This window comes from Accipiter gentilis, chromosome 22 (assembly GCF_929443795.1).
Source record: "Accipiter gentilis chromosome 22, bAccGen1.1, whole genome shotgun sequence".
In the NCBI taxonomy this organism is placed as follows: domain Eukaryota; kingdom Metazoa; phylum Chordata; class Aves; order Accipitriformes; family Accipitridae; genus Astur; species Astur gentilis.
Genome location: NC_064901.1, coordinates 2,055,692 through 2,075,493, shown reverse-complemented (window position 1 = coordinate 2,075,493; position 19,802 = coordinate 2,055,692). Strand labels below are relative to the sequence as shown.

The 19,802-nt window shown below is 45.2% G+C and overlaps 1 protein-coding gene across 2 annotated transcripts in view; it reads left to right on the top strand.

Moving 5' to 3' along the window:
* Window positions 1–19,802, top strand: part of ADCK1 (aarF domain containing kinase 1) — a 90,716-nt gene that overhangs the window by 43,305 nt on the left and 27,609 nt on the right. For both annotated transcript variants that reach the window (XM_049825612.1, XM_049825611.1), the window contains exons 5-6: window positions 14,223–14,381; window positions 18,314–18,472. In XM_049825612.1, the coding sequence (XP_049681569.1) occupies window positions 14,223–14,381; window positions 18,314–18,472 (318 nt within the window). The remainder of the gene's footprint in view (window positions 1–14,222; window positions 14,382–18,313; window positions 18,473–19,802) is intronic.

Below are 19,802 nucleotides of genomic sequence, written 5' to 3'. Positions count from 1 at the left end.
AGGTCAGCTGCCCCAGCTATGCCCCCACCTCCCAGGTTCCTGTAAAAATTAACTCTATCCCAGCTGAACCTAGGACACCTGTCAAAGGCCTTTGCCAATCCCTCACAATCATCATGACCAGCTCAGGAATTACAGGTTGGCTGCTCCGAGCTAAACATTTGAGACACTGGGTGGTTCTCAGTGAGTGAGCAGGGAGGAAGGGAAGTGTAGGGACTGTACAGGTTCTGTGAGCTGTATCTCTCTGTTGACTCTACAACTATAGCTCACTGATGACAGTTCATTGGGTTGAGCATCTCCAGTGACTTAAGTATCCTATACCCGATAAAGGTGGAGGTGCAGCCTGACCTGCTAGTGCAGGCTCTGGGTTAGTCTCTCTTGGCTTTGCTCTCCACAGGGCATGTCTGAAGTGTTATCTCAGGCCTCAGTCCTTCTTCGGTGAGGTGGCTCCCTGGGTTATGATGAGGTGTTTTTTGAGATGGGTCCCCCTGCTTACATTAGATAGAATCTACCAAACTGCTTTACCTTATCCACAGGAGCCCAATGATTTTGAACTGTAGGAAACAGAGCTAGATACCAGTCAGTGTTTAGAGGCTCCCTGTCCTGGTCCTATTCCAGAGGCTGATTCTGTTGCTCCATCTGTTTTTGAGCTGCATCAGCCCTAGGGAGAGAAGTAGGGCAATTGAATTCTGACTCTAGAATAGTGGGTTGCTGGATTGCTCAGAAATGCATGTGAATTAATCAAAATTAACCCCCTACCTTTGTTTCCTTAGCCCACTTTTCGCCTTGTAACAACCTCTAGCAGTACACCCTGGGGGTGCCAGAGGAGAACTTACTTTCAAGGTGGAAGACAAACGAGCTGTTTCCCACTGCACCCCGGACTGGCAGCCCTTCCCTTTGCAACGCTCGTCACCCTGCAGTGGCAGCAGCAATGCTAGGCCTGTAAGTGTAGTTGATTTATGTTAACTGTTGAAACAATAATGTTTAATCTGTAAAGTGCTAATCTATTTTTTATGTTGATTATGAATAGGCCAGCTGTGCCTACTTTCCTATTCATAGAGTTTAGTGAACAAGCCCATTTCACAGGCTTGGTTTGGAGGGTGATTTACATGAGAGAAGACACTGCTTTAAGGAGAGCAAGTCAGCGAGTTACACCGCTGAACCAGGGATCTGGCAGCCCAACAAGAAGATCTGGGGGCAAGGGAAAAAACTTGGAAGGAAGAGACAGATAATAAATAAACTGTAGAAGGAGCAGATGGATCAGAGCAGGGACATGAAAAGTAGGGGAAATATGGGCAGGAGAAGAAAGGAGAGGTTGATTTCAGAGGAGAGATTGACAAGAAAGAATCAGGAGATGATGTGGTTGGATTAGCATAGGACTTTTCTCTCTGGATCAGGGCAGAGAGCTCTGGGCTCCGGGGTTTGTATGACTGGTCGTTAGGGGACGCACAGAACCCCTTCCCCAGCATGGTGCCAGTGATGCTGTTGGCAGAGTTGGTTGTGGATTTAATTTGCCATGCAGCTGTCTCGAATGACTTTTCTGGATCTCTGTACATTTTTTCTGAGAGTAGGCTGCAAAGCATACAAACTCCAGGGTCCCATCCAGATCTCTTTGTAAGTTATTCTACCTTGATTTCCCTTTGCTCCCTGCACCTTGTTCTCTGTGGTGTGGGCTGCCGTAGAGCTGTGCCTCTCGCATTGACTGGCCTGCTAGGTGTGCCAGTGTTTCAGTATCCCATCAAGGCACAGTCAGCACAAGTAACTGGTTTATGAGCTTTACGACTTCAGCAGGTCTTTAGTACCTTTTTAGCATCTTTTTTCTAATGTAGTGACCTCATTATATCCCTTTCTTGATATGATTTCAATTCAGGCTGCCCACATCTGCCAGGCTACATGTACTTCCATGTCCGCCTCGGATCCTCACTCCTACTTCCCTGTCCTATTACTCTGGGGCAATGCTGTGCTTCAATAAAACTTTATCACGCTTGCATCAATGTAATGTAATTATGACCAAAGCCTGAGGAAGGGACATGGCTGGGCAGAATCTGGCTGCGACTGGGCTTTGCCCTCTGTGTGTTTTCTTTGTAGTATACTTCTGTTCACCTTGGTGACAGACTGCTGGATTGTGCAATGCTGCTTCTGTTATTCCTGCTCATTGTCCCAGGCCTAGAAACACTTTTTCCTCATCCCTTTCTGAGGAGACATAAAAGCATTCCACAAAGTACTCAAGGGAGTGTACCTCCATTTTAGGAGCTGGAGTAGAAGGGTCTGTCAGTGTAGCATATACTCACATCATATATGCGGTGCTGTCCTACCACATATGCAAGCTGCAATGCAGCTGTCCATTCCCACTGCACACCTTGCCTCTGCACACACACACAAACACCTGTCCTGACCCTCTTCTTCACTTGCCTCTTTGTGGATGGACGATTTTGGCTACCATTCCCTACAGAAGCTGTGCACACAAATGCACTGCCCTATGCCTTCTTAACTCTCGGTGCAAGCCCTGGCACAGCTTTACTTGCTGATCAGATGCTTGTAGCCCACCTCTTCCAAACATACACCCCCACGCGTCCCCTCACCACTCTCCGTGTAGTCATATAAACCTTCCCATAGATAATGCTCCTCCACCACCCCTTCTTTCACACACTTTGCAGATTCCACAGGCTTTCAAAGCTGAATCAGAGGCATTTGAAATGAGGCACAGGTGATGTGTGTTCCCGAAGGTCTCTATATATCCTCAGGCTCTGGCAGCTGGTTATTTCTCCCAGGACTGCTGCTGATGTGCAGACTTACTGCTGACAGGGCCTTTGGGGTATCTTGGCAAAGTCTCCCTCTGCCTGACTGTGTCTAAGGTGGAGCCTGTTTGTTGTGGGTCCATTGACCCTTTCCTACTCGGGTTTCAGCCAGTGGGTGGCAGGGATATGTTTATGCCTGGAGTCAAAATGGTCTTGGAAATTCATTTGCTTCTGGATACTTTCTTATATCTTACCTTGCTTAATGTGCCAACTGGCCCTGTCTCTGTGGCATTTTGGGAGAGGTTTCATCTTGATATAAGACAGAAATTTTTTACATTGAGAACTATCAATCATGGGAACAACCTCCACAAGAATGTGGTAGACTCACCATCACTGGAGGTTTTCAAGATGTGATAATCTCATCAAGGCTTCCTTTCCTGTGAAAAGTTGGACCAGATGATCTTTTGAGGTCACTTCCATCCAAGGCTGTTCTATGATTTGATGATTCTTTCTAAATGTGCTGTCTTTGCAGCAGGCTGTTGGCATCTGTAGGGGTGATATGTCATTTGGGAATATGTCTGCAGGACCTTGATCAAGGGGTTCTCAGTATGTTGGGGGCCCCCGCATGTTTTACTCTGTGTGTGGCTCAAGGGAAATGGGAGCTTTGGGGGAGACAGGGGGAGAACATTTGGATTGTTGTCACCTGTTACTTGTGAGCATTAGTACTCATTGTCTAGTACTAGATTCAGACCTGGCCTGGAAATGAGATCTGGAGGGAGGTCAATGTTGATGACAAGGCCAAGGCTGCAGGCATGCTTGACACAAAGTTGGTGACATTGTCTGTTGTGAAAGGAGACAAGAAAGATGGTTTGAGTGGGAAGATCAGGAACTGTGCTTTAGCTTTGTTGAATATGAACAGGGAGATGACTATCTGAAAGAAGATGTCTGAGAGACAGGCTGAAATTGTAGTTTGGCTAGAAGCAGGCTAATCTAGAATACAGAGGTAGAACTACAAGTCACCAGAAGGGAGGTGGGAATTTTATGTGAGCTATTATCCAGATGCAGTGGTGGGGTTAGGGCCTGTGAGCAGAGCTTTGTGGAACGTCTCTGGAAAGCTGGGAAAGGGATAAGGAAGCTGCTCAGTCGAGGAGCAGAAGGCTGAGGAAACTGCTCCCGTGCTTAGGAATTACAGGGGTGTTCCTGCTATGTTAGCACTTTCAGCTCTATTGCTTGGGAGCTGAAGAGTTGCAGAGAACGCAGGAAGCCTCAAAGATCTCAGTAGAAAGGTGCCACTGCTGCTCCTCCTGAACCATGGAATAAGAGTCCCTTTGGGCAGATGGGATGCAGAAGGAAGTTTACTGGTGACAGAGAGCTGTTTTCTGCCCTGCTCTCACTGCATGCTGGTATAACAAGTGAAAGCTTCCTTTATTAGCAGGGGTAGAAAGAGAAAAAAAAGAGAGAGTGATTTCAATTAAAACACAAAAAAGTGGCTGGGAGTGGAGAAGTGTGCTCTTGAAGGACTGTGATTCCAATCTGTCTGAACAATTAATAAGTGTGGCTCCATCCTCACAGACAGGAGAGATGTGGGTGAAGCAATATTCCTCCAAAAAGACAGAGAGAAAAGAGTGGATTTAATGAGCATTGTTCAAGTGGGAGACAGCTCAGGATGAAAGAGCAAATTAAGTAAAGGGAAGCATTTTTATGTGCAAGAGGAGAGCGGGGAACATGGGGCAGGTTGGAGCATCTGCCCCATAGCCTGCACTATTGGAGGGAATAGTAGCTCACAAGTCACTACTTTCTTTTTCAGCATGATGGAATGGGAGGACGTGAATAGGAATATATATGTATATACATGCCTCAGCTTTACTCTGCTTTGGTCTGTGCATTTAGCATAGACTGTAAGATGCTTATATCATGCAAAATAGAGTGCACAGTGACACTATTTAATGTGCACTTTGAGAGATTATAATTTTCCACCTTCTCTCTTCACACAAGCATAGTTGCTGGTGGACTCTGGCTTGACTCTCTGGATCAGGAAACACTAGCTGCTGTTGGAGGCCAGTCACAGGCAGACTGGGCTGTGGAAGTGGTTTAGGATAGCAGGAAGACGACTAGCTGAAAAAGGTGTTTATTCTGAGGTGGAATGAGTGGGATGCTGAACAAGTCAGGTCACTGTGCTGATTAACTGCATCTGGAAACTGGAAATGAGCATTTTCCCAATGGCCATATCAGGGTTAGAGGGACTGGTACTTTGTTATCACTCAGGGGGATCCTGAGGAAATAATTGATTTCAGTGGTGTAAGGTTCTTCTGCCTTTCAGCCTCTCTATAGGGAAGTGAACTGGACTTGCAGCTTAAAATTATGATGCAGCTTCCAATAGCAAAATCTTTCCTTTGCTACTGGACATTTTGGAAAGAAAGAGCTTCTTGGAATTTAATTCTGAGCATGGGATTACAGGCATGAGGGAAAGCTATTTGCATTGTCTGAAATGGAGTACTTTGACCAGGAGTAATGTTCACACTGGTGGGTGGGTTAGAGACTTGTTCTGAGACATCCCAGCTTTGCTGTTTCCTCTCTTTGGTTTGCTGTATGTCCTTGTGCTACCAAAGATGTTGTGCTAGCCCTGCAGGTAATATCTGGACTCTGCTTTCCCACTGTCCAGCTTAATACCTGCCTTATGTCAAAAGTCTAATGTGCAGTCTGTCCGCTTTCAAAGCGGTTTGTGAAACCAGCACTTGGACAAAGAACAGCTGAATGAAGCTAAGCATGGAAGAGGCTGTGGTGATGCTAGTGGAAAACCTGTAGAATGCCAACTGTTGAAAGCACTGACTCTCAGGGTGCTGAGGTAGTCTGTTAATCTTAGTACCCTGTGTCTCTGGAAGGTAGTAGGACACCCAATAGCTTAACTGATGAAAAACATTTATCTCCTTGTGCCAGTCAGGAGGATGTTCCTGAGTCAGTTAGGTTTCAGTCTGGCCATGACAATCCTTGCTTTTATTGGACTGAATATTGTTTGTTTGTGGGAGCCATGGGTAAGTGGCTCACCTTTCAGAATGATGGGAGATGAGGTCCACCTCACAGGTAGGGTAGGAGACGTACATCAGCTCTGTCTGCTCCTTGCTGTTACTGCCTGTTGTAGCTGTCACCACTGAGATTGGTTTTGATCCAGGATGAGTGATATTCTTAGACAGTTCTGCCTTGTCTTAAGGATCTGACTTTACTCAGGAAAATAAATGAAGCCACCGTGTGTGTCTGAGCACAGACTATTAAGCAGGAGTCATTAGAGATGGAATAAAAGGCGTGTTTCCTCAAAGTATGGGTCTGTAACAAAGCAAGTAGACTGATACTGTTGCTGTACAGCTCAGTGGATGTATGAGATGAAAGCAAGGGTGGCTTCATGTAGGCTTTGCCACTGCTTTTCTAGCCAGAAGAGACTACAGAAGGAGGATGGTAGGTGAGCAGAACAGCTAATAGCCAGGATCCTAGGTATCAGGCAGTGAATGAGCGAGCCAGCTTTGGTCTCGGGATGATGGGATCAAAGACTTTTCCTTTAGCAGAGTTTATTTGCTGTTAACATTCATGGCTTTGTGACTGGGAAATGCTGTTGGTAGGATCCCAGAGAAGATTCTCAGTGGTATAACTGATAGTGGGCTGCAGAGTACCAAAGTGGTACCAGGTAGAAATAACAGGAAAAGATGAGCTTCATATCCCAGCTGGCTCACAGCCCTTTCTCAGAAGAAAGGCTGATGGTTGATGGACAGCCCTGGTTTTGTGCTATTGTGGTGCAACGTTAGCAGTGAACAGCATGCCAGGAGCAAATGTATATACCCGTGGCAGATGAAGTTACATGTCTGTGACTGTGTGTGTAGTAACTGTTGTATATGTATTATACAGATAGGTTTTTAAAAAGATATTAAAGTTACATATTTGGTCCTGAGAAATTAAATAAGGGCAGATTTATAGCTGAGTGGACAGCCCTAATTCTGCTCATCCATGCATGAGCTCTGTGACATGGTGTGGCCCAGCATCACATGGGATATCAGGGGGAGCCAATGTTAGAGCTCAGCTCTTCCAAATTCTAGGCAGGCACCTTATGTACATGTCCTCTTGAAATGGACCACATTGCTTTGCCATCCTGTGCACTGAAAGATGTAGGGATTTTGTGTAATAAGCCATATGTAATTGTTTCAGTGCATCAGAATAAATACCTTTTAGCTGTATTAATCTGGATGCAGTGTATACCTCTATATACGTTCACACTTACATGTATATGTAATATGAACACCAGGGTAACCATTCAGAAGAAAACCACTATTCTGTATATATCTACAATATTATTAAAAATATTGAGTTAATAAATACATGTTCTTGACAGATGCATTTAGGAACCATCAATTAGGCCTGGCATTCATTAGGTGGGGAGAAGTCCAATCAGATTTCACTGACTCAACAAAGCCGCCTATAAATTGTGGGCTGTTTGTTCTGACATTTGATGAATTATTCTTCATAATCCACTGTCTGCTGTGATAAATCTAATCTTTCACTTTTTGCTGTCTTAATAATTCTTAGAGCAACACTGTGACATTTTGTTTTCATAGAGGGGATAGAAAGGCTGGGACAATGGAAAAAACCCTGATTTGCTGTCTGGGAAGTAGATCGCTCTACTCCAAGGTAACATTTTCTCATGGCTAGAACTCTGGTCTTGCAGACTTGTAGGGATCAGTGAGTCCTTCATGCCATGGACAGTTACATGAACATGATTTATGTTCTTAAAAAGATGACTAGCCAAGGATGAGGTTCACATGCCTTAAACCTAGTCCAGGAAAAGCATTCAGACTTCTGAGAGCAATAGGGTCCTAGTATCAATAAAGTGAATTCCAGAAGTTCTGGGGGTCACAAGCCTTAGAATGCTGTATCATAGAGCTGAGTAACTCTTCAGCTATTCTGCTACATGAAATAGAAGGGACATTGTACTAGCCAGTGTTAAGATGGCAGCTGCAGCCCCTAAAACTTCCCTGGGAAACTTGCTGTTTTCCCAGAGTGGTATTGTGTTGGTCTGTTTTCCAGCAAGCTCATGAATCCCATTATCCCAGTGCCCCGCATTGTCTCAGCTGGGAGGATGCAGACAGCATGATCCCTGTGTAAATCTCAGAAAGCTCCTACAGACTGAGCTCACCTTAGCAAATTGCCATCCATGGAACCATGATTAAGAGGGGACTGTTCAGTGCTGTCTCTGTCAGGAATGGAACAAAGAGATGAATTGAGTCACCTCATCAAGGGAGTTCCAGCTTGGAGAATCACAGCACAAGATGTGCAAAATTTACCTGCCTTAATCACTTTCTTGCTGTCAGCTGCCACCATGGACCTATCTCCCAACTGTATGATTCCCATTGTCTTGAATGGATTTATACCAGCTTCCCCATGTGCATCTTCCTGTGCTGCTGCATGGCATCAAAATGCTAGGAGACTGCAAGCTGCTCCTGGCCATCACAACACAATACTGTTGTTAATGGAACTCTGTTGTATCATGGCCTGCGATGAGTATCCTGGAGGCAAGAAGTTCAAGTTAATCCTATTGCCTAGTCAGCCCCTTCTGAAATAGCAGGACGTCTCACAGATTGCTATCTCCAAATACAAAATGCAAGACTCAGGAGCAGTTACAGTATGCTGTGATCAGAAGAGGAGATCTGCTGTGAAATTGTGGTTGAGGTTTTGAATGTTTCGGTTTGCATTGCTTTTTGGTGATAAAAGAATAGCATCATCCCTGTTGGGCCCCTTTTTGTGAAATGGCTGTGATTGGTGAAGCTGTGGAGCAAAGTGAAGTGTCTGGACATGGTCTCTGTCTGAGATGGTCTCAGCTCCTGCTGTGTGTTCCCCAGATGTGCCAGAGTCTGGCGGAGTCCCCTGACATGGGCATATTTACACTCAGTTCTGGCATATTTACCTTACTTTTGTAGCAGAAGCAACTTTATTGTCTGAAAGTTACATGACAGACATTTCATGAAGAAGCACTGTTACCAGAGCTTGGAGTTTACCCTGGAGTCTGGGCCACTTCCAGCTGTGGTTCCCCCATACCCTTTGCACTCAGAAACTTACAGGGTCTATCAGTAACTTTCTAGGCTGTCAAACAGTAACTGAGTCCCAGGCTAGCAGCAGGTGAAACAATTCCTCCGTTGTCCATCCTGCTGTTATTGAGACTGGTCGGACTGATGGGAAGAGCTTCTAAAGGACATAAGGATGACTGTACAGATCAGACTAAAAGCTGAAGCCCACCACTCTACCTCTAACTGTAGCCAGTGTTGGCTAAGATACAAAGGCTTTAAAAGCATGGCAGGCATACAGTTAAGCTTTACCTGGAATGATCTTCCTGAATCCTGTAATCTGAAGGTTAGAGATTTCCTCGGCCAGAGATTGTATCTTGGTGTTTAATAACTTGTGATGGATTTTCTTCATTGATTTATCAAACTACCTGGAGTTCTGGTATACATAACGTCCTGTGGCAATGAGTTCCACAGCTTCATTGGTATGGGGAAAAAATACTTCTTTTTGCTTGTTTTAATCCTGCCGTCTGGTAATCTTTTGTGCTAATCGACAATTTGCTGCTCCCAAGTTCTTCTATGGAGTGAACAAGCATTCCCAATCCCGTTCTCCATGACAGAAGTGATTTTACAGAGCTCTGTGACATTCCCTCCCCATTGTCTCTCTTTCCAGGCTGAAGAGTCCTTTGAATTCCTGGGAAGTATTTGAAGGCAGTTTTGAAATGCTTTGGTGAAGGACTCTCTTCCCCTGGGAAATGCTGAGCATTTGAAAGTCTCCTCACTGACACCACCTGTACTGGACTGGTTCAGCTCTGGCAGAGTTGACAAAAAGTTCTTTGTAAGTGGTTGTGGAAAACCAGAATTTTGCAAACTGTCTTGGACTCTGCTGGAAACCTCCTGGATAGGAATTGTAATGCAAAATATTCTTTCGTAGACCTCATAGTGGCCTCTTTCTGGCTGTACCACATACAGGGGTCTGGAGCACCATGCTGGAAGGGGTTCAGCCTGCCAGCTAAACAGGGCTGGGCTGTTGAGACACCTTCTGTTAGTGATCCTGCATCCCACTGCACCTTAAATTTGTCCTGAACAGACTGCTGACACATGGCCACTGTTCATCTGCTGTGGTCACTGTGGCAGAGCAGAGCAACCACATCCCACTCGGGATGATGTTACATAGTGCTGGGCCAGGAAGGGAGTCCATGATTTAGGCTCCTGCTCCAGGGTACCTTGTTAGCAGCCTTTCTGGAGAGGGAAGGGAGCGTACCTCTCTCTGGAGTGGGCAGGTTGAAACCAGGGGTAATATTTGATCATTTGCTGCAGCACATGGATATAAAAAGGTTAGGATTAAGAGGCATGTATTTAAAAAGAAATTAACTAGCAAGACACGCACATTTAACATTTATGGTTTGGAGATTAAGACCAGGCTGGAACTGGGGATATCTGGGTTAAATCCCAGCTCTGTCAAAGACTTCTCAGAACATGCTGGGCAAGTCCTGTAAAGTAATGCTTTCAGAAAGGACTCAGGATTTGGGAGCTTAAATCCAATTGATTTCCAGTAACTTCCTAAGTGTTTAAGGACAGGATTCACAAAAAATACTGAGGCATTCTGACGCTCAGCATTGTGGCATCAGGCGGTGTGTGCCACAGACCTCAGGCAGAGCAGTGTATGCTTTGGGAAGGCACTTCAGCATGTGAGGAGGCCTGTAAGTGACAACTGGGGACTCCTGGAAAGCGTGAGTTTGTACAGGGACTGCAGTGGCTGTGCACCTTGCACAATGGTATTCTGGGCTTAATGATGGTCTCTAGGTGCAACCTCAGCACAAATACATACTAATAAGTGTCTAAGTAGATAAATCCTGTAAGAGCTTTTTTATCAGCTCCCTGAGGTGTGAATACTAATACCAACAATCATGAAAAGATTTTGCATATTTAAAATTAAACGAGCTTCATTCTTCAGAATTAAACAGTCGGGGCTGTGTTTCCAGGCAGTGAAGTACAGTGACACATTCATTTGCTGGTTGAGCAGATGCCCAGTTGGGAGCTGGCTGTGCAGAAGGCTGGTGAGGGAAACCACTGCATGCAGGGTCACCAGTCACCTGTACAGCTGTAAACCAGGAGCTGGCTGTCCTGTTCCTTTGAAAGAGCAGCCCTGAAGTTCCATTTCTCTCTTTTAAACCTTTATTAAACCTGTCTGGAAACTATGCTTGTTTCATCTCCTGCCAGGATTACAGATGGTAACAGCCAGTTTGATAAGGCCCTTTGAAACTAGGTGTGGCCTGAAAGGAGAGTTCCTTAGGTACCATGTCAGTGGGCTCCGAGACCGTCCCAGACCTTTGCTTGCTAATTATCCATCCTGGAAATGATGGTTAGAATTTTTGTTAAGGGTGCTTATCAGCTGGGTGCTTGTGAGCAGTAAGAGCCTGCAGCCTGCTCCAGGAACTCCCTGCCTGCACACAATGGGTGCAGCCGCCTTCCCTTACGAAGGACCCTGTTCTCCGGCAGACAGTGTGGGAGCCTGGCTCGCCTCTTCTCTGCTTCTGTGTCATACAGCCTCTCGGGTGCTTTTGCCTGTCTGGGACACACAGCCTGCATCAGAGGCACTAGCTGCCTCCAGCAAGCTGCTAAAGGACAATGTCATAATGAATGAGGGTGATTTGCTAAGTGGGGGTCCTGGAGCCCAGCCGTAATTGTGCTGCTGCTTTATCTCAGCCTCACACCTGCTCATGTAATGGCCCGGCTGTGATCCGCTCCCTCCCCCATGTGCACACTCTACCCTTCTGCTCCTGGCGGAGCCATCAATTCTCTGGCCTCGTTGCCGTCCCTTGCCTGCAGCCTATGGGTGCTCACAGATTCCCCCTTGAATTGCAGCAGGGCCACTGGGCTGGCTGTAATGGACATGACTGCTAACCTGGCTTTCATGTCCTAAAGAACAAGTTTTTAAATGAAATCCTTCTGCCCAAAAGAACTCCCAGAGACAGCTTTCTTCAAATGATGTTTCGTTAGAAAACTTAGTCACACAAGAATATTGTATATATTATTCCTGCCAGAGGGAATATGTGCAGCTGTTTTTTTCCCCTGCATTCATTCAGTACTGGTGAAAATGTTTGGATTGACCATGTAGGCAATTAAAAGCTTTTGAAATCCAGAGCAGATGGAATTTTATCCAATTTATATGTGGTCTTACTATAAATGTACCTTACTGGATTCTCTTGAGACACGAATGTCAATAGCTTTGAATTATGGACCCGCTGTAATTAAAAAATGCATAACTAGTTGTTTTTAAATGCAGTTGTTTTACTTAATTGATTTTGCCGCCAGGACCAAAGGGAATTAAATAAATAAATAAAATGGACCTTCCTGGTGAATTACTGGAGGCAGCTGAGTCTCTGTTGGAATCTAATTGCTGCAAATGCTGCAGTTTGTTGCTAGCAATAGTTTTCTGTGGAAGGGGCTGGCAGAGAAGAGGTAGAGTGGTGTGTGGGGCGCTCATTCCCTGGCAGCTGCAGGAGGGAACAGGCTGCTCCTTGTATAGTATTTTTCTTCCTTGTCAGCAAAAAGAATATTCATTTAATGCTTTGCATGAAGACTTTGCTTAGAAGGTCTTTATTCATATTTAATTACTAGGTCGCTGCAGCTCCCATCTTTAATTACCTTTTAAAAAGCAGGTTATAAAAATGCACTGACATTCTTTTTTGTTACTGCATAAATTACAGGCTTCTTAACTGCTCACCTGAAATCAGTCCAGCCCGCGGGAAGGGTGGGACAGGTTCCTTTTGCTGACTTCTGGATACCTCAGAGCTTGTCTGCACCTTGCTCTACAGAGCAGGACAGAAACCCTCAACTAGCATTACATGAACTAGCTCCGTGCCTGAAGCCACATAACGATGTTGGCACTCCCTCTGAGCTAATTAACTGCACGGATGGGCCTGGCTGGTCAGCCAGGCTGATACCACACTGTCCTGGTTTCAGCTGGGATAGAGCTAACTGTCTTCCTAGTAGCTGGTACAGTGCTGTGTTTTGAGTTCAGTATGCAAAGAATGTTGATAACGCTGATGTTTTCAGTTGTTGCTCTGTAGTGTTTTAGACTATAGTCAAGGATTTTTCAGCTTCTCATGGCCAGCCAGGGCACAAGAAGTTGGCGCAGGACACAACCAAGGCACCTGACCCAAACTGGCCAACGGTGTATTCCATACCATGGGACGTCCCATCTAGTTTAGGAACTGGGAGGTGGGGGGGGGGGGGGGGGCGGGGAATCGCCGCTCGGGGACTGGCGGGGTGTTGGTCGGTGGGTGGTGAGCTATTGCCCTGCGCATCATTTGTACACTCCAATCCTTTTATTACTACTGTTGTCATTTTATTAGTGTTATCATTATCATTATTAGTTTCTTCTCTTCTGTTCTATTAAACCGTTCTTATCTCAACCCAGGAGTTTTACTTTTTTTCCCGATTTCCTCCCCCATCCCACTGGATGGGGGAAGTGAGTGAGCGGCTGCGTGGTGCTTAGTTGCTGGCTGGGGTTAAACCACGACACACACTACCATGGTAATAGAGTTTCCAGGGCCTGAGCTGCCCTGTGCTGCACTGGGGGTCTCTAGCAGGGTGCTTGCTGTGTTCTGCGGAGCAGACGGGCCTTTGCCCATGTCCCCTTGCCTCACCCATGTCTGTCTAGGTTTTTGCTTCCTGGACATCACCCTAGTAAATCTACTTCTTCATCTGCAACTGTCCATATAGTCTGCTCCTGAGTTTCACAGCCAGAGCTGCTAGTAATTTCCTCTCCTGCCCGCAAAGCACTTTGCTGGCCCCACCTGGTGCTTTTTCTGAGCTAAGAGCACTGATTATTTTTATTGGAGGTGTGAGAAAGTCCATCACATAAGACATGTTTTCAGGCCAAGTCATCAGAGGTGCAAACTGCAATTTTTGGCCCCCTGCCCTGAATCCAGACCTTACCACTGCTCCCAGTCATGTGCTGGCTTTCATCCAGTAAGCTAGCTGACGCAGGTGTAATGCATGGGAATATGCACTGTCAGGTTTCGGGGAGGGTGGTAGGTGATATTAAATAATCTGCAAGAGAAATATATGCAAAGGGACAGCTGTTGGCTTCTGCACCCAGTACCAACCAAGGATGCTGACCATAATTGCTCCAACCCATTTTCAGGACAGCCTGGAGGGGTCCCTCACATGCTACCTGGCCACTCCGTGTCCTAGCTGAAATGCACTGCTGGGGCTCTGCTACAGGCTTCCATAAGCAGAGTATCTCCAGGGCACCTCTGTGCTTGGCAGGCTTCACTGGGAGGCCAAGCAGTGACAAGGCTCAGGCAGGGGACAGAGGAAGGATGAAAGAGCTGAGCGTGCCCAGCTTTGGCACACACTGTCTCTGGCCTGTGGGGAGGGCTTTCCTTAGGGTAGTCTCTGGTACCCCAAGCTGATGTCTCTTTCTCTTCTCCTGCAGATAAAAGAGCTCTTCGTGAGTTTTGAGGACACTCCTTTGGGAGCCGCATCGCTAGCCCAGGTGCACAAGGCAGTGCTGCAGGATGGGAGAACGGTGGCAGTAAAAATCCAGCACCCAAAGGTCCAAGCTCAGAGCTCCAAGGATATTTTGCTCATGGAGGTAAAACTACCTGTTGACTTTGACTTACAGAGCAATTGCCATTGAAATGTGTGGGGGCCACATTCACTCATGGTGTAAGCAACTATAACACCACCATCTTGTAGCTTTGCAACCTCCACAGAGATAAATATTGTCTTACGGGAGTAATACAGAAAGTTGGTGAGGATTGCAGTGTAGGCGATTGCGTGGATGGAGAGGCTGAACAAGAGGGTAAGAGTGAAGGGGGGCAGCGGGAGAAGACAGGTAAACATGAATGACATCAGAATGAGATTTAAAACCTAGAGAGTGAGTCCTGAAGTGTCTCTTCAGCCTGCGTGCTTATTGAGGGATTTATTAAACTGGTCTCAGTTTCCCTTGCAGTCAGGTCTGTGTGGCCAAAGAAAAATCATTCCCCATGATTAGTGTGTTTTTCTTCAGTTAAATTCCAGTGTGGATTCAACAGTGTCTGAGGTTGCTGTGATTCAGTTCTGTTTCTTGATCAGCTCCTTAATGCTTAACTGATTCATGCTGGAAACAAAAACACTGAAATATGGAGTCACCTAATGGGCAGACACACAAATGAGGGATTCAGCTAGGAACAATGCCTGTCTCCTGTTCCTCTCCTGAATGGTGGGTACCACTTATGTTCCCAGTGCAATGCTGTAGCTTCTCCCAAACTTCTAATTCTAGCCCATTGAAGGGAGGACTGGAGAAAAGCTGTGGCACTGCACTGCATTGCAATACTCAAAGATGCCAGCGGTATGGTATGGAAGAGGAAATGGAGGTGGTGCTGAGGTGGAGGAGAAGGGAAGGATTAGGCCTGTAAATGGTAATATTTAAGCTTTTAGCTCTCCTAATAAGTATGTATCTGTATGTATAGTACAGTAATGTGCACATCCATTGGCAGACATGTCAGGCATTGGAACAGGCTGCCCAGAGAAGTGGTGGTGTCACAATCCCTGGAGGTATTCAAAAAGCGCGTAGACAAGGCACTTCAGGACATGGTTTAGTGGGCATGGTTGATGGTTGGACTCGATGATCTTAAAGGTCTTTTCCAACCTAAACAATTCTATGATTCTGTGTATGTCTATGGGACTAAACAGGAGAAGATTAAGCTGAGGGGATCTGATAAGTGTTTAGAGGGTACTGGTGATGCAATGACACACAGTTCTCCATCACAGGAGATCAGGAATCAAAGGTCCTGCCAGCACCCTCTCAGAGGAGCACATAACTAAAGCTTCTTTAGGCAGCTAAAACATCCTGCTTTGAACAATCCTGGCTAGTGTGCAAAGAGGCACAGCTGGTTCCATCTGGAGCACATCAGTTTGCAGCTGAATATTTGTTTTGAACTTGTAGTGAAAGAAATTTTTTGATTCAATGAAGACGTCCCAGTAAGATGGGACATGTCTGTTTCAGTGCTGGTTTGAGAACAGAGAACTCTGTGAACTGGTTTTGGGTCCAGCTGTAGATTTGGATTAGATTCAGGTCCTCTCCAGGACTGAATGCAGTGGTCTGCCCAATGAGTTTGCTTTTGTGAGTCATCACAGTCACAGCAGTTGTCAGGGGGCTTACGGCATCCTTCACTCCTGCCCAGGACATGACAGCAGAAACTAAGCAGTCAAGGAAGATGGATGAGCAGGTAATAAAAGACTGTGAAACCAGGGCAATAAGAGGATTGTGTATGAATGAGCCAAGACCTAGACCCACCTTGGGACATTTGCCCTTTTAACAGTGGGTATCACAGAAAAATTCCCCCCTCAGACTATGTTGCTGTGATTGCTGGTTAAACTGGTAAGAGACATTTAAACAAATAATTTTAGAATTATTTATGTCTTTTCTGTTTTCAGACTAATCCTCCTGGGAAACTTGAAACTAAAGCAGTGTATTTCCTTTCGGCAATTTAGTTTTGTCCTTCCTCTATAGACAGTCTATTTTGTCATCCTTGAGATCTGTTGTGTACACACAGCTATGGGAAAGTAGCTCACAAAATGGCACATGCAGTCTTTTTTTTAAAGGGTCACTTGTGCAGTGTTGGCTTACATGCATCATCATATTCTTGTGTGGGACTATTTCTGTGTAGGCTGCACTGAAAGCCAGATAATGTGCACTGAGGTTCTGGTCCTTTAAGAATCAGACAGACATTGCAGCTAGGTAGGATGTTGATTTAAATATTGATGGAGATGGTCTTATTTAGAGACTGATGGGAAAGAATCTGAATGGGCAAAGCTAGATGGAAAATTCCTAAATTCACTTGAGGTTTCATAGCATCAGTGCAGACTTTAAAAATCAGTACAGCATCTAATAAATCCAGAGAGAGATACCTCACTGCTCTTCTTATATCAATACTTATTTCAAGACAATATGTGAGACAGATGTCAGAAAAGGGACAGGCCAAATACTTGTTAAGTATGTCCCTGCTGATGGTCAAGTTGGCAAATTGATTAAAACCAGCATTTAAAGAAAGTAAAAAACAATGCATGAATTTTCTCACATCAGGCACCAATGAAATAATCCTGCAGCCCCTATAAAGTTTATGTACATGTTCATGAAGATTGCTGGTTACATTTCATTTGGGTGACATAAATTTGAAAGGATTTATGCCTCTAGATATAACAGTAGAAAAATCATTCAATAGTGTCTGGAACCTGGTGATTACATTTTTAAAGGAACATTGAGTTTGGAACTGACATTTAGATAAGAGAAGTAGAGACAGGGGTGGAGAACAAACGTTTTCACACAGCTGAACAGGAGCAGTGATGGTTCATAAATTTATTTTTTGTCATACATTTCAATGATAGCAGCTTTCTGTGTGAGCTTTAAATGTTTCTCCTGCAGTGCAGGAATTCCCACCTCAACAGTGGAGATCTAGAAAGGGAAACTGTCCAGGAGCACACACTGACAAGTCTGTTTTTGTTTTCAGATGGATGTACAGAACAAGTAAGATAAAGACAGCAAAGTGGATTGCATTTTTATGTTTTATTCTTGTTTCATGACTCAAGTAGTTTAAAAAGCCAAATGAATTCTTTTCCTTAAGATGTGGTCCAGATTGTCAGCTTGTGTAAATTTGTGATGCTGGTTGAGAAACTGGCCCTTCATTTGAACACAAAGCATGCTTGGCCACTGTGCAGCTTTGATTATTCCATCCAATTGCATAATCTTGATTTTCTTCAGGAAGGACTGCCCATCACTTGCCCCTTAAGTGTTGCTTTAAGCAAACATTTCCAGGAACTTTTCAGCTGGGCTTTCCAAAGCCCTGTGCAGCTGAATACCTTATCCCTTTAAGAAGAAGATGCCAGGTGGTGGATGTATGATACTTAGAAAACCCCACCTCAGCATTGCTGAGGATGGCTGTGACTGATGCTGAGGAGCAACTTGCCCTCTCACCCGCACCAGAAGTGTACTTTAAAAATCTGTAGGCTACTACCTGTATCCAAACTCAACTGTCTTCTCTGAACTGCCCAGTGGATTTTCTGTGCTAGCAAAATTCTTGCTCAGCAGTGGAAGAAGTAATATAGAGGTGTCAAGTCTTTAGATCTTCCTCTTCTGCATTATCTGTGGGCTATTTGAATGAAGCCAAAGAGTGACTTGTAGAATTATAGGACTCAGAAGAGAGTCACTCCTGGGCCATGCCCTTGGCAGGATCTGGCCATGTGGTCTCTTCTCCAGGGGTTTGTTCACTTATTTCTAGGCAGCAGGCAGCTGGGCTCCCTTTGGTGTCCGTGCCATCATTTAACTCCTAGATGTGCCTGTGTGAAACGCAGACTGAAATGTGTGTTGCACAACCAAGGCACGTGTTGTGTTATGATACTGCAGGAACCCTACAAGCACTTGGGGTGCAGGTTGGTTTTTTTTGTCTGTAAGTTACATGAAATGATCCTATCAAAACAGCACTGTGTGTAGCTGTGTGGCTTTGGAGCCAGGATACAGCTGATTGTCTGTTTCCTTGCTCTCAGGTTCTCCTCTTGGTTGTGAAGCAGATCTTTCCAGATTTTGAGTTCATGTGGCTGGTGGAAGAAGCTAAGAAGAATCTGCCCTTGGAGCTGGATTTCCTCAATGAAGGCAGAAATGCTGAGAAGGTTGCTCATATGCTCAAGAACTTTGACTTCCTGAAGGTGAGGGAACACATATTTCTATGTATGTATGTGTATTAATAGCCTCACTTTATGTGTCTTGTGCACTTCATTCACCACCTGGAGAAACCATACAGAGGGAGAAGGGAGTTCAGTCCCTCTGTGTTGTTCATCCTAGGCTGCTCTGCTGATACAGATCAGAAACTGCTCTGAGACATGCTTCCTCCTTGTCTGTTTCCTACTGTAGGCACCATATATTGGATGAGGAGTGGTGGCTTGAGGCCAGCAGTCTCTGGAGCCTGCTACTCATTTTCCCAAACACTGTTTCTGAACTTGTCCAGAGATCTATGAATTTGCCACTTTTCCTGGGCTTTATCTCAACTGAGGGCAAGAAATGGACATAAAACAGAAAAGCTAGACTGAAGCTGATGGTGTCAAGTAGGATTGGGGACACTGTGTATCTCAGGAGGAAGCATGTTCGCATGAATCCTTCCTCCGGATAAAAAGCACAGTCTCACTCTGGAATTGAGCATACATCCTTCATACACATGCGTGGCTAGTGCATTCATGTTACCTTCATATACAAACTCAACGGCAACCATATTTTGCTCTTCCCCACTGACACTCTTACCCCACCTCCCCTGCTGCACACTGACTAAGGTCACTGACAAATGTGTGAAATACAACCAGACATGTACATCTCTTTCTTGGAAAGAAATAAGCTCACATCTTCAAACTCACACATGCACAAATCTTTTGCTGACATACAAGAGGCCCAAACCTCCACTGTGTGCATTCTGGAAATACACAAGTATGGTCAAGGACACATAGTGCTGTGGGCACAGTCACTGATGTAACTCCATTTGCATATACACAAAGGCAGCAAAAAATGCACCCTCATTTCGACCCTCCTGCATACACATATCAAAATGAGGTTTTTACCTCCTATTTATGCAGAAGTCCCAAGATGGAAGTGACAGATGTCTGAAATGAGGTGAGTTTTTGTTAGACTTTACAGGCTGATGCATCCATTTTTTCCTTGCTTCCTCCATGCCAGGGCTATAATTCCTTGTCACCTGACTCCAGGTTCGGGGCAGTTCTTTTGGAGTGCAGTGGCAGCAGTGGCCTTCCCGTAGACACAGATAGCTAGAAGCCACCAGGTCTACAGAAGGCCAAAGGCCAATGATTTTGCTGAGTGGGCACTTATCAGAAGTGATGCACCTTGGAGAGCTGTATCCGTTGCAGCTGTAACTAGGATACTGTGAAGTAAATCCCCATGGAGACGGCCAATCACCTCCTCGCTGGGTTAAGGAGCTATCATGATATCACTATGTGTAACAATAACAAATGGCTTGAGATGGCTAAATAATGG